At 38.4% G+C, this 15,042-nt stretch overlaps 1 protein-coding gene across 8 annotated transcripts in view; it reads right to left on the bottom strand.

Moving 5' to 3' along the window:
- garnl3 (GTPase activating Rap/RanGAP domain like 3) overlaps window positions 1-15,042 on the bottom strand; it is a 79,727-nt gene that overhangs the window by 54,060 nt on the left and 10,625 nt on the right. Inside the window, exon 1 of one of the 8 annotated variants that reach the window (XM_044143920.1) lies at window positions 4,620-4,962. The exons of the other annotated variants lie outside the window; for them this stretch is intronic. Within the exon in view, the coding sequence (XP_043999855.1) occupies window positions 4,620-4,669 (50 nt within the window). The 5' untranslated portion in view covers window positions 4,670-4,962. Of the gene's footprint in view, window positions 1-4,619; window positions 4,963-15,042 lie in introns of those variants that run through there. 8 annotated transcript variants of the gene reach the window in all.

Genomic DNA, 15,042 nt, shown 5'->3' with positions numbered 1-15,042 from the left:
AACGCAGTTACATCTTCTCATACTTAGGAAAAGATCAGATACAGATACATCGACACGCCCATTTTCCGACACAAAAACTTTGGCTTTTTTTCAACATGAATGACAACAAAGCATAAAATGTCATATGTTGTATAATTGTTTCACCTGTACTTATCTGCTTATCTGATCTGGAGACTAGACTGTTACATAAAACCTAAGCACTGATGGTAGGAGTAGTTCTGTCCATGCAAAACATTGACACCTGCTAGTCTCATTTGAGCAGATTTATTTATTTATTTATTTATTTATTTATTTATTTTTAACCTAATAATTAGCAATAAAAAGGAAATATGTTTTATACAGACTGAAAATGTGTGTTAGTCTTCAAAAGTGAAATCCTGTTTTATAATTTGACCCGTTTCAGGGATATTTTAGCACATGTAAGAGGTGTATAACCTGCGGTGAACCAAAAGCTGTTTTTGCCTCTGTGAGACCAGACAGCTGAAAAATCCCCAAGCTGTGCTGACATCTCTAAAGAGGAAGAACAAGCTGAGGGATTAAAGTGCTTGGAGGCTGATGAGGAACATGTACCTGTCAGCAGAGCTGTGGGAGAGCAAAACACACTCAGATTTCAGCTCAAACTCGTATCAGAATTCAAAACTGGATCCCAGAAACAGCATCTGGATTTAGTGTTTAAAAAAAAATGTCCTCGATCAAGTAGAGTAAACCAACGATTCAATGTAAAGAAGATCCTAACATTCATAAGTTCCTCATGTAAGAGCCAAAGTAGTGTTTAACTTTATTAGTTTACATTCTTTCCAATTCACCACAACTACGTCTAGATGCTGTTTTTTTTTTTTGGGTCAGCGCTTTACTTCATAAAATAAACAAGACATAAAATCTGTTTTCTTAGCTGAGGTCTCTCTCACTGTCAGTAGTTTTTCCTGGTGATAAAACAATAAATCTAAAGCCACAAATACCCTCCACCTTGTACACAACCTCTTTAATGTGGACTGTTACGTCAAAAATCTGTAAAAACAAATTTGGGTTCACGAAATCATTCATGTGGTTTGAAGATCTGACTTTGGTGCCCTTCGGAGAAACCCTACTGTCTGACAATGTGACTCCATGAGTCTGGGTTTAAATGAGCAAATATACAGTCATCTAAAGAAAGCAGGATAACTTATTAAATATTAAATCCTTTGAAAAGAAATGTTCACTAATGGATTTCTAATCTAATCCACTTTTTAAATTTTTACCCAGAAAAGACGAATGAACGCTTTAACAAGCTGGTGGTACCAGAATTGTTTCACGACTTAGAAGGCGATTTTGAAAGACTTTGTTTTTTTCTTAGAAGTTGGACTTGGTTCTGGTTGTAACCTGAGTTAAATGTGTTCCAGTTGCAAGTCAGAAAATATGTTCATATTTGCTGGTTAGCGACAAGGCGGACAAACTATTGAAAGGGAATATATAATGTACTTATTTCTGGTTTTCCACTTAAATACCAGAAGAATGTGTCGATATACTCACACAAACAGATGTTTTACAAGCACAGAAAGCCATATTGGATACTAAGCCCAGGCTGTCTCTAGGATCTTTAAACTTTCCTAGTCAGAATTTCAACGTCAAATACAAACTGAATGCATCATAATGTAACACTGGATCAATATGAATAAATACAGTGATTCCTGAGAAAAGGGACAAAACGGGTCCTGTAGATAAAGCACAAATTTGAATAAAATATACACAAAATGCATATTTTTCAAATATCTGACTAAACTAACCTGGGCCACGTGAGCACAACAATGTATATTTTCCTGGTGTTTGCTGAATATTTTTTATCTTAAACATTGTAGTAGGTGGATACTCCATCATGCACTGTCAACTCCGTCAGATGGACTTTATGTTGTTTCTTGTTTTAAATAAGATTTCTTTTGTTTCTTTAGAAGCATTTGTCTGTAAAACTGAGTAAAAATAGCACTAATAGAGGTCATAAAAAAAAATTCATATTTATTTTTGTCAGATGGTGATGACAAAGTTCTGGATAAGGTCCATTAAAAATGTCATTTTGCAAAAAAATGCTGCATCTTTACATTTCCAATACATTATTTGCCACTTTTGTATGCATAAGATTGAGGAATAATAAAAAAAATTGGAAAAATTTAAACCCATTTTGTCTCACTTCTCATGAATCACTGAATAAATAAATAAAAAAATCATAATACTCAGAGTTGAGGGGCAGTCTGAATGCACCTACTACCATGTTACCACCGTTTGCAATCCGGTTGGTGTTGCTGTGTTACACTTAGGGCAGGCCGCACAGCACATTATGATTGTCAGGAGCAAAACAGTTCCTATGCTTGCCCTGCATTTAAAGCTGCTCTTATGTTTCTACATCACTTGAACTTTGCAATCCAGTTTCCAGACGTTCACTCTCCGGCAACCTAATGGATGTTGGCCAAAGAAAAATTACTCTGAAAGTCCAGGCGAGAGAAAAATTGCTCAGAAACAGACAGAGGTAAGATGGATATTCATTACTGAACTGCTCTACACTGTAATAGAGTATGGGAGAGGTTACAAATTATGGTTTCTGTCACAGCAGAGTGGACAGTGTTCACTGAAATGCTTCATTTGCGTAAACCATAGCTCTGCTCTGACAGTTGTCATTCTAGGCTTCCAGCTGTTTTCCAATTCAAGGCCTCTTTTAATTATACGTTATTCATTACAGACTCATTAATGAGTCTAAATAATAAGAATGATTATTCAACAAAACAAAACAAACAGAAAAAAACTAATGTCACCAAGAAAGCAAATAATTCACCTATTTTTTTTCCAAAAAGTGAGGCACTGCAGCGGCTACAGCCCCCCCTTGTGGTGGTTGAAGGATACAACTTAACATTGACTAGAAAAAGCAGCCAAGTTCATGGTGTCATTCCACATAAGTAGATATGTTAACTGTGGAGGAGGACAAAAAAAAAAAAACCTCACACCTATAATCAGTAACAATTTCTGTTTACGGATAAACTTGCGTCCACTCTACAGCACAGCAATCTGCTACAGGAAGTTAGAAGTAACAGTTAATGTATTTGTATATCTAGCCCCATGACAAACATCTGTGCTTCTGAGAAGATAGCCTTAAAACCATAACACTAAAAGTTCCCTCATAGGACTTTCTTAAATGCATGTTTTAAAAATCCCAAAGACTATTTGGTAATCATCAAATTGGCTACACTCAGAAATTGTGAAAATATCCAACACTGGAAGAGTTGTAGCTTAAACGAAACTACAGCTTACACATGTGTGTGCAGTAATTTGGCCTTTCCAAGGTTTTTAAAAGGCTTCAGTTTTAACCCACTGAAATCTTTTTTCATATTATTCTTACACTTTAAAGTAATTCTAATAAAGTGCAGGGAAATGTCCACACTGAGCAGTTTTCTGAGAACTGGTCCACGCCTAACTTTTTGCTGTGCACTGCCCTGCCAGCTGGCTGATAGATGGCTACTTAGCCCCCTTTATGACAAAAGGAAAAAAAAACAACAACATATTTTTGGAAGTATTTTTGGTTAGATATACTTTTGGCACAGGTTTTTGGAGGAAAACCATCAAAAAATAATTACTTCGCTATTACAACTTTAAAAAAATCTAACCCTAATTCTAACTGTATTAATTACCTCAGGTGTTACCATTCTGTATCAAATAAGCAATTCCTATAATGTAGGACACAATTAAAATCTTAATGATCATCATCAACAGCCACTCAGAATTTGAAGTGGTTTTCATTGAATAAATCTGTTGACTTTCATCCGTCTCTTTCTCTCTCCCTCTCTCTCTTTTTCTCTCTCTCTGTGTAGAACTTAAAAAAGAGCTGCAGTGGCGCCACCAGCAAAAAGCTGGACCTAACCTTGGACTGAACCAGAACCAGAATTGTCCATTTTCAGCCCTAATGCCTGAATTCATTGCAAGCACATGTGTTATCTCTCTCTATTTATTTATTTATTTATTTATTTATTTATTTATTTATTTATTTATGTGTCTTTTTGCCCTGGCTATATGCACTTAGCCCTCCCCCCCTTCTCTACCTTGAGACGAAAGCATGGCATGAATAATTCATATTTTTTCCGTGTACACATAATGTGTGCGCCGTTGGCGGGAAGGACATATCAATGAATTTGTAACTAAAGCGTGAACCTGAAGCATTGCTTAATTAAAAAACTGGATTAATTGGAGACTTGTAGATTCAGAGTCATCCAAATATCCGCAATAAAGAAGAATAAATATCACTTTATACATGCAAAAACCTAAAAAGTCTCTTTTGAAAAGCCATTTTGGTAAAATAAAAAATAAAATAAATAAATAAATAAATAAATAAATAAATAAAATAAAAATAAACACACACACACGCACACCATACCCCCCACCCCCCCCCACACACACACACAAAATTCGCTTAAACAGTGCAACAAATGCTCCACACACCGGAGCAGGTGTAAAGCTTTGCCTCAACTGCTTTGGGCTGCGTAACACAAGCTGCAGGGATACGACAGAGAGGAACGACAAGACAGAGGAGTACGAGCATTCAACAGATGATCGCGGTCATGCATTCACACAGGTACGAGAGCAGAATTGAGTTGTTCCGTTACCGCTGGTTGAAAGTCAACAGTTTGCTAGAGGCGGGGTCCACACTGTTCATGTCCCCATGCGATGCGAAGTCCAGCGGACGAGGCGGCAGCAAACAGACCCCCGGAGTGTTTTAGTTTCTGCCCCCCTCTCCCTCTCTCTCTATAACTCTCTCTCTCTCTATCTCTCTCTGTCTGAGAGCGCAGGGACACCAACTGCTGCGCAAACTCCCGAGAAAACAGCTGATCGCGCAGGTCGGGCTGGTGGTCTCCGACCGCTCGGTGGGTGAACACCCACACTGTTCACTCACTACTTAGGATGATGAAGCGGAACGACTCTGTCAAAGGAGCTGTGTGTTTACTGTGCTATCTCTGCTCCCCCCTCACACACCCACCCACTCACACACACTACTCTCCTCCCCCCGTTTTCTCTCTCTCTCTCTCTCTGTCTCTCTCTCTCACACACACACACACATGCACTAACATGCATGGTCCATTTCTGGTCACCACCGTTTTTTTATTTATTTCCCTTTTCCTGCGCTTGGTTAGATGGATTAGCCGGAGGCTCTGCTCTGCAGAGCAAAGAGCCTCATTCAGCACAGGTATTCTTCTTGATTTGCTGCTGTTATGTCACCGTCAATTAGGAAGAAGACCTCTGAACCTGGAGCAGGGAGCAGCAGTGAGCCCTTAAGACACTGTATGAAAAAAACAAAAAAGAAAACCTGTTTTCACTTTTTTCCCCGTCACTATTAATGCTGTGCTGATCAAATCATGTTTAAGTTTGGCATTGCTTCCTTTGCACATGAGGATCCCTAATTGACTAAGTCACTAGAAAACATCCAAAGTCCAGAAAGTATGATGCATAAGTTTGAAATGATTTGCATAAGTTGTAACCGTGCAAAGAAAAATCCTCTTTTTAGCTTTACATTAAAACTAATTACACTCTGTCAAAATTGATCCAAAGTCACTTCCCCACTATGTTTTTTCTTCATTCATTTAAGACGCCTGTCTGCCTCATGTGATGTCATCATATCAAATAAGTACAAAGAGGAAATAACTCCTTTCATCTTCAGTGTGACAAGTGTTTTGTGAAATCTTGTGATGGAAATCTATATTTCCTTACCCAGTTGGGTTTTCATCGCCCGTGAACACTTGTCAACAGAATAATAATAATAATAAAAAAAAACAACACTGATTGATATCTTTAAAAACCCTTAAGTAGTTTGCAGTCAACTGAACATCCATTTCCAATCGTAAAAGTGAGATGAATCTAGCAGGTTTACTGTTCACTGAATATCAGTGCTAAAAAGACTGGTTGATGTTGTCCTTCTCACAACGCGTCATGATCGTCCCTCTTATCTGCTACCAAGTCTTGCCACAGACTTTCTAAACAACAGACCCAGACCACGAAACGATTTACCTCCTTATCGCTCACTCTTTGCCTTCTCATCTTTTAACCTCATAAAGATATTTTTAGACGAAAATAAAAAAAGGTTCTGCGCCACCTTAAGGTTTGTGGTACTTTATCCAGTGCAATCCAGTTACCATTTATCGCATTTTAGCTCCTATTGCCGAGGCTGTATTGCATAATTACTGCAAGCTAGAGCCAAATAAATGCCTAGCTGTAGGCAACAGCAGCACATCAGCATTGGCCCATTCTATGAGTTTAATGTGGAGCGAGCCTTATTGTTGTTATTTGTATGGAGAAAATTTTGCTGTCCTGTCTGCAACTCCTTCTCCAGGGTTGCCAGTGAACAGCATTCTTCTTCCCAGATTGTCCTCCGAGCATTTGCTGTTCCCCCTTCACGGAGAATAGGACTTCAAGTTCAAGGGGTATGGATGGTTCTGCAAGGCACTTCACGTGTTTTATGCAAGTTGGCATCATAAAGAGTGACAATAACTGCATCTTTCTTGATTCTCTTCCTTACTTCCCATTTTTGCAAGTTTTAAAATAATAAATAACGCCTGACGTATAGAAATCTCTTCTGTTGACATTCACATTTTATATTTTGAAAGAAATGGAATTGAAAGTTGAGTCTATATATATTTTATTTATTTATTTTTTTCTCCATGAAACATGTAGGAGCCCAGGTTATAAAGTGCTGCAGTTCAGCAAAGATTATTACCTCCACTGTCATTCTGGAGTCAAACCAGTATTTTTCTTTCCATTATCGCCAATTGAGCTCATCGCTCAATTAAATATTGCAATAAAGGCCTTCAACGCAATAAGGTCACTTCGTTGGACCTGCAGTAGATTAATACATTGGTTTGTCCAATGCTGGTTATGTGGTCACCAAAAGTAATTTTTTCATGTTAAGTTATAGTAAAATCACTGCATATATAAGACTATTTTCTCACCAGTTATTGTGAATGAGCTTAAATAAACTAATGTGATATTATTACTAGTAAGGTACTTTCTTTCAAAAAGACAAAGCATCAGAGAGAGTAATTTTCTTAAAATATTACTTAATTGCCTTGATGTTTGACCAGGCTTTTTGTTGTTGTTGTTAAGACCGTATATGTGGCACTGAACTAGATTTTTGTTACTGTAATTGTTTCTTTTGCTAAAGCAGGATATGAATAAAATCCTTTTGTTAAAGCATCAGAGTGACAATGAACCAGAGCAATGTCTTCCAAAATTACTTTCGGGTATAAATTTCTCTCTTTTATTTCCCCTGATAGTGCAGCCCTGCTAAATTGGTGCCGTGTAATAATAATAATAATAATAATAATAATAATAATAATAATAATAATAATAATAATAATAATAATAATAATAATAATAATAATAATAATAATTAAAAAAAAGAGCAAGTGTTTCCAAAATGACAAAAAAAAAAATTAACTCTTTAATGTCTACTACAATAAATTGAAATTGGTTTTCATTAGTCCTCATGTGCAATAACAATGAGAAGAGCGTCTGGGAATAAGAAGACATTTAAAGAAAGCAGAAGGACGGGAGAACAAAAAAAAAAGAAAAAAAAAAACGGGGTAGATTTTAATCCTTCACTCTATGCCGCCCCTCCTTTTGACACCAGTAGCAATCTCAATTACAGCAGCTGAAACCTGAGCTCAGGTAAATGTGACACCCTCGCAATAGTGCAGCCGCAGCCTGCGTTAACAGCTCAGGCTTCATATATAAACACAGCATGAAAGAGTGCAGGAATGCACAGCCGCGGCCGCACGGCACTCAGCTGCTCATTAATTTCAGATCAGCAGAACCCCCCCTGCCCCCCCTCTGCGGCCCCACCGGCACCCCAGGATAACACCTAAAGCTACAAGCATGCATAACATGTTTCTTTTATTTTTCTTTTCTTCAAAAATAATCTCATGTTTGAGCTGCAGCTTAAGGCTTGAAAAAAAACAAAAAAAAAAACAAGAGCTGTTTGCAAGTGTAACCGGAGCCTTGCATCAGGATAAAGTTACAGGAGTCTAACCTGAGACGCCTCAAAGCTCCCCAGGCTCTAATTAGTGCCCAGAGACAGATTACTAGCACACACAAAACGCTCATAAATCTTACATAAACCCGACTATGACACAACCGCCCCTGTACTTTGGATGAGGTCATCAGCTTCATTTAATGGCAAAGTCGGTGAGGTCAGTCTTTAACAAGGGAAGTGAGAAGACTTCCTCTGCAAACAAGTTGTTAAAGCGGTCCTCCTGCTCTTTGCAGAAGGACTTGGTGTAATGGGCAAATAGCTTGTTTCAGGTAATAAACAAATCCCACTCCATATGCTTATCTGGAAACCTGAGATGATAACCTTTTAAGGCATTCAGTAATTTGCTTTTATTTGAAGTGTTATTTTTATAGGTTATACAACCTTTATTAAAAGGTAAACAAAATTGCTGAACAAGTTTGGATTTGCTGTAGATTTTTTTCCAATATAAGAACAGTCAAAACTGGAATGCACATTCAATTATAAGCCCACTAAAAGATTAGTTTAAATGTCTGAAGCCAAATCATTTTGTTGCAAGAACTATGGGTCCTGCCATAGTTCTTGCTTGATGTCCGACCATTCTTGTTATTGGCACACCTCATTTAAATATGTTGGTTTCATGCCTTTGAGAGTAATCTATGCATTTTTGAATCGTCAAGGTCTGATCTTTCGGAAGATTATTCCAGAACTGTTAATGCTTCTGCAGACCAAGACATTTTGGACAATATAATTTCCAATCTTTGTTGGACGAATTTGAGAATGGCAGCTCCCTGTTCCATTATAACTCAGGGTTTCCCAATACAACCTTTTCACTTAAAATATGATGCTGATATTGCAGATTTGAGTATTGGCCAATACCGACATTGGCCCGTCACAATGTTAGTACAAATCACACATATGTTTAGTAGTTATTTTGTATTAGAAAAGACTTGATCTAGTGATATTACTCACAGAACAATAGTCAATAGATAGGAAAACTGACCCATTTATTTTAAGTTAATGTGTCTGCATGCAGGATACAGGCCCTGATGTGTGGAAATGCTGGAGTGAAGTACTTCTATCAGAGATTTTAAATGCAGGGAGATATAATCTGATACTTCTTTTGTTGCTGATACTGTACCGATATCAATACTGAATCGGGGCACCACTAATTTATAATGGTGCACCAGTGCACAAAGCATGTTGCTTAAAGACATGCATAAGAGAGTTTCTTCTGAAGGAACTTGACTGACCTCAGCCAAAAAGAACACCTTTGAGATGGGTGAGAGCAATCAGCCTCTCTTGTCCAACACCAGTGTCTGATCTCACATATGCAAATATGAAGCTGATAAGGGTGGACCTATTATATAACAAACCCTCTGCAGTGGGAATGGGACGTCACTGAAGTGGAGGAGTTTGCATACATATGATCCTAAATGTACGTATAGTTTTGACGCTGTTAAATTTGCACAATCATTTCAAAAAGAAGGGTTCAAATTTGCCATTGAATTGCCAAAATACTTGATGTATTTTGTCAACATGGCTGTAATTATCTCTCAACTGTTAAATAGACTCCATGACCCCTTTATTTTTTGTCTGTTGAGGCTTGTCAGTATTGATTGGGAAGCGAACAATAAGCTGTAAATCTTCCACTGCGTGGAGCCTGGCAGAGCTAACGTATCCCAGGCTCTTTGCTCCCCAGACAAATTAAACTTCAAAGGCGAGGATTTAAACGTAGGTGTAAGCATTACGGTGTGTGGGTTTATGGTCCATGTGTCCACACCGTGGATGTGAGGCCGTGGATCTCTCAGGTAGGATAACCGTGTTTGTGCAGGCACTCGCAGATCTGGCAGCCAAAGCGTCTGAATCGGCATGAAATGGATCAGGAGCTCTTGATTCAATAGTGCGATAATCCCTCTGAGTTATGGCGCCTTCCTTCTGCACAGCTGCCGCTCTAGCCCTGCGGTGGACCCACATGAAGCCACTGCACCTTTCCCATGCAGGCAACCTGCTTGAAACTGGATGGATGACTTAAACTTGCCGACATTAGCTGTTTTGTAGTTGTAAAGCGATCCGCTGAGTGAAATAACAAATTTTCTGCACGGTATACTATGCAAAGCAGAGCAGAAGCTGCTACAGAAGAACTGTTATCTGCTGCGCGTGTCATGATGCCACATGCAAATCAAATACACCCGCCGTGACGAGTTTCTTTTGTTGTGAGTCCAACCCACAGTAGGAAAAAAGTCATAATAGTAGTCCTCATTTGCATGTAGCATTGTTGGACTTACAATATATGCTGTGATAAAACACAGGAAGCCAACAGAAGCTCACATTAAGCCACTGTTTCCCCTTGCTAGCATTCAGCACACATCATTTGCAGTAAGCAGCCACCTGTATTCCCCTCACGTGTTGTCCAAAAGCGCAAACACACACACACAGAAACACACACACACACACACCCATAGGCGGATGATTTCGATCCAGACCTTGGCCTGTTTGTTTCTGGTGAGTCTCAAATGCCAACGAGTCCCCACGTGGCCCCTGTGAAATGTCACTATGTCAGGTTGCCGCAATTGATAATGGCGATCTCATTAAACGTGATCTGCTGAATTAACCTTTTGTCTATAACACTCAGGCAGTCTCGGGGCACCACTCAGTCCTCATTCCCGCAGCTAAACATCCTCATGTGCGTCCATCTGAGCATGAGGAGCGGATGTCGGGGTGCTTCAGTGAGGAAATGTAACAAGTGTAATAATGAGAATCACACTAAGCCTGCTGCCTGCTTATGAATGATACCTGCTACTGAGTCCACCTGTTCTTCAAATGAGCATCCCATCATCTGGTTAGAGCAGATTACACTCATCCTGGAAGAAAAGTATCATCTGTGCATTGAGTATGACATTTCTACACTGATAACAACTGGTAGCCTACGAAGAATTTAAAATGAGAACAACTCGTGTTTTGTTGTTTATTTGTACTTTTTGGTCTAACTCATAATAATGGCTGAGGTAATAAAATCAGTATGTGAATACCTGTTATTAATTCCTTTGTTTCCTACCGAACTGCAGTAACACATCACCGTTTTCATAGGAACAGCCTGCCCTCTTGTGGCCACAGAGTGTAATCACAGATTATTTGCTTCTGGGAAAGGTAAGAAACTATTTTGACATAAAGAACGACACATTGTGTGAGCGGGACACCCCTTCATCATTCCTTAACATTTGCTGGTCATTTTCCACTGGGAATCTTTTACCTATACTCACTTTGTCAACAAAGAAACATCGGCTGCCTGTACAAACACAGCAAATCAAAGTAATCACATTATCGGAATCAATTATCTGAATGATAATTGATCATTTCACCTTACTCTAAAAGCATAGCGGCATCTTAAACACACAAACGGCAGGTTATATGTAAGTATTTATCCACTTGATGTCACCGTAGTCTGTTAATGGTTATAAACTTTTATTTAGTTTGTTTTACTTCTGTCTCACTATAGTTTATATTGCAATAGGGAGGTCAAGGGGATAGTTGTGTACAATCTCAAAAGTAGGATTACATTTAAAACAGTTTTCTAAGTTTTAAACATTTTTTACAGAACATAATTTGTATGGTATAAATGGTACAAGATACATATTATATAATATAAACAACTACCCTGTTTTTTTTGTTTATGTTTTGTTTTAATGCTGTAACCTAGATGTACTTTCTTTCTACTTTTGTCCATTATTTCAGCATATGTTTCATTTTTATTAAATTCTGACTTTTAGGTAAGAATTTCTTCAACTGATCTCCTAAAGGTCGAAATACCCCCGCCTGCACAGATGAAATCTTCAGTCTTCTGAAACAGAACGTGCCACTATTATTTGCTTTTTTTTCTTTTTTGTGAGGTATGCATCAGATTTTCAATTTCGGCCTCTCTGAGTGCTTTGAGGTATTTTTTTCCCCACTCACAGCACTGAACACCAGACTTTCAACACATCCCCCTACGTCTCTGTAACTGAGATTAAAGGGATCAACATTTATTCTGCACTCTCATTTTTTATTATAATATTTTGTTTGCCTTTTCTGGAAACCAACTTTTCTTTTACAAACAGATTTCCATATAGTATACAGTCATGTTAAAAATAGAAGAATAGGGTGTGTGTTTTGCTAACATCTATGGACATACGGACATACGGACATTTAACATGAATTAATTTCAATTAATTCATGTTAATTTTTATTTGAATTGTTCAATCCTGAACAATTCAAGTTATTTTAATAAATATTTGTTAGAGCAACACATAACTTCAGAATTGTTGCTAAAAGGTTTTGTAGATACTTCCACTCAGCAGCTGTCGCCATCACTGCGCCCAGGTGTTTACATCCCTCCGAATGTTTGGAGTTTTTCTCTTCTCAGATTTATTTCTGCAGTTATTTGCACATCTTTGTCGTTCGCACATTTTATCCTCACTTATTATTGCAAATATTCTGTTATTTTGTATAGTTCAAATACACAAGAAAATGTAATAAAAAAAATATATTTTCAATTATTTTTTAAATTTATCATTATTTTTTTCAGTTTCAAATTATTCGAATGACCGTTGTGGGCTTTTTGGTCATGAACAGAGAAGGGTACCTACAATTTTGTCCATGTGTGTATAACGTGGCATCATTTTGAACATGGTAATAACAAGATAATGTCAACACCTAGCTATGATAAAACCATCCTACACTGAGGTCTAACTAGCCTGGCAGTAAACACAGTCTCATTTCACAAGAGGTTACTTTAATGTCTTTAAGTATTTATTCATTTTCAGTAGCAAAAACATCTCCGGCTCGGTCAGACTGAGTGACGAGCATCTGCGCACATCAGTTTTCCATTCTTGCAACAAATTCTTAGTTGGATCTATGTCTGGATTTTAACTCGTCTCATCTGTGCAACCCAACATGAATGGGTTTCAAGATAGCTTGGAGGAGACTGTCAACAACAAAAAATGACTGTCACAAAAATGACAAGACGATATAATAAGGCTGTGTTCAAGGCGACCTGCCATTACAAGTGTCTTTTTGCAATATCTGCGTGTGCACGTGTGCATAAAAGTGAATTATATTATCTATAATTTGTGGATTTCCATTAACTTGACAAATATGCACCACATTTGTCTATGTTGCATAGCTCCTCCCCGGCCCCCAAACAAAAACACCCCCAAAAAACCAAACAAAAACAAAAAAATAAATAAAAATGTAGGTGGAATGTGACAAATACAAAAATGTTCCAGGGGTATGAATACTTTTGTTATACGCTGTAATTGCAACAGACAAGTAAAATGTGATCCAGCGCCTCTATAAACAACATTCCTATATACTTCTGCAAATATCTCCTCAGTGGCTTTCTCTTTTTCATGTTCTTGCTCTGTTGCTTTCCCTCTAGCCAACAAAAGGCTTTGCCCAGCCTCCTGTAAAACCACAGGGTAAAAATGCACAACATTAACCCTTTACAAGGTCCGCTTCCTTCTCTTGTCCTCCCTGGATCTCTGAATACACGTTAGGCAGTAGGAACAGTAGGGTCGATGTGACTCATTGCTTCCTTTGATCTCCCTGTTCTTGTATCTGAAAGTTCAACTATCACTAACTATCCGACTGAATCACTGCAAAGGTCTGGATCGTTGTAGGAAAGGAAGTTTTTAGAGCTGTGAGCAAAAGAAAAATCTTCAAATGCATGGAATCCCAGCTTAAGCCTCTCAACACAAACTGGCCGCATCCCAAACAGCATGCAAGTTTAGCTCCACTGGGTTTATTCCAGGCAGCTATACTGGGAAACAGTTCTTTCTGTCCTTCAGGGAAATCCTTGAGCATGGTGCATTTCAATGTGTAACCATGTCCCAGAGTCTTAAATGGAAGCAGATGTTTCCAAGACTAAAACTTTACACAGGGTTATAATCAAGCGAGGGATTTTTTCTTCTTTCTCTTTTGCGATTTTTCTTCTTGTAATTTGGGTCCATTTTTCCATCTCAATTAGCTTGCTGAGCTCCATTGTGTGCTGCGTGTTTAGCTATACAGCCACATATGGGAGCAATTACGGTCCAGTGTTTACCAGAACTCACTGAGGGACGGGCTGTACGGCTCAGCAGAGGAGAACCATCCTAGTTGACACTGTTTCAGCTTCCCCCAGTCTACCACCTTTTATGGACGTCAGAAAGCAGTAGTGTAAAGAGACGCCAAGTGACGGTATTTAGGATCCAGTATCAGGGAAATCTTTAAAAAAGTGAAAAAGAAGCACAATGTGCAATACTAATTTTATGGGGATGTGATGAGATGAAACGCGTGCAGGTACATATCTGTTTCCTGTGTTAAAAACACGCTGAAGGATAATTTGAAGAAGTCCAAAAAAGTTGCTAGTCTCTTCAAAATCTCTGAGCAAACTGCACCATCCACTGCTGAAATGCTAGATTCTCATGTAAAAAACTTTTTTCATTCTCTTTTCTGTATTTGTAAATATAAATCATCATTCAGTAGCACTATTGATAGGAGTTTATGAACGTCTCACATTCTCTGTGTTTGACAGCCCTCCTTCCTCAGATGACCCCACAGATTTTCAGACAGATTTACTTCTGAACTCTGACTTGACTGTTCCCATTTCCTACTGGTGAGAAGTAGAAAATGGGAACCAATTTCCTACTTTTTCTTTGACTCTTCCACTTAGAACCGGCAAAAGTCATTCTTTTGTTGATCTGGACGTAGGCTGCGACTCGCACCGATGCTGAAACTAAAATCAATCTTTAGCTTCCAAGCAGACACCTGAGGAAATTTGTACTAGAACTGACTGATATTTATTACCCTCGGCAAAATTTCTGGTACCTTCTGAGGAAAAGCATTCCCAGACAGCGATGCAGCCACCCGCAATCACTGTAGGAATGATGTAATGAGCTGAACTGTTTGTGTATTTAACACACAGTTTGAAATCATTGTTTAAAGTCGGCGTTCATAGTCTCTTTGGACGACAACTCATCCTCTGAAGCTTTGCAATGTCTCTGGAAACTATGACT

This window comes from Gambusia affinis, linkage group LG17 (assembly GCF_019740435.1).
Source record: "Gambusia affinis linkage group LG17, SWU_Gaff_1.0, whole genome shotgun sequence".
Classification (NCBI taxonomy): domain Eukaryota; kingdom Metazoa; phylum Chordata; class Actinopteri; order Cyprinodontiformes; family Poeciliidae; genus Gambusia; species Gambusia affinis.
This window is presented reverse-complemented; position numbering and strand designations above follow the sequence as displayed.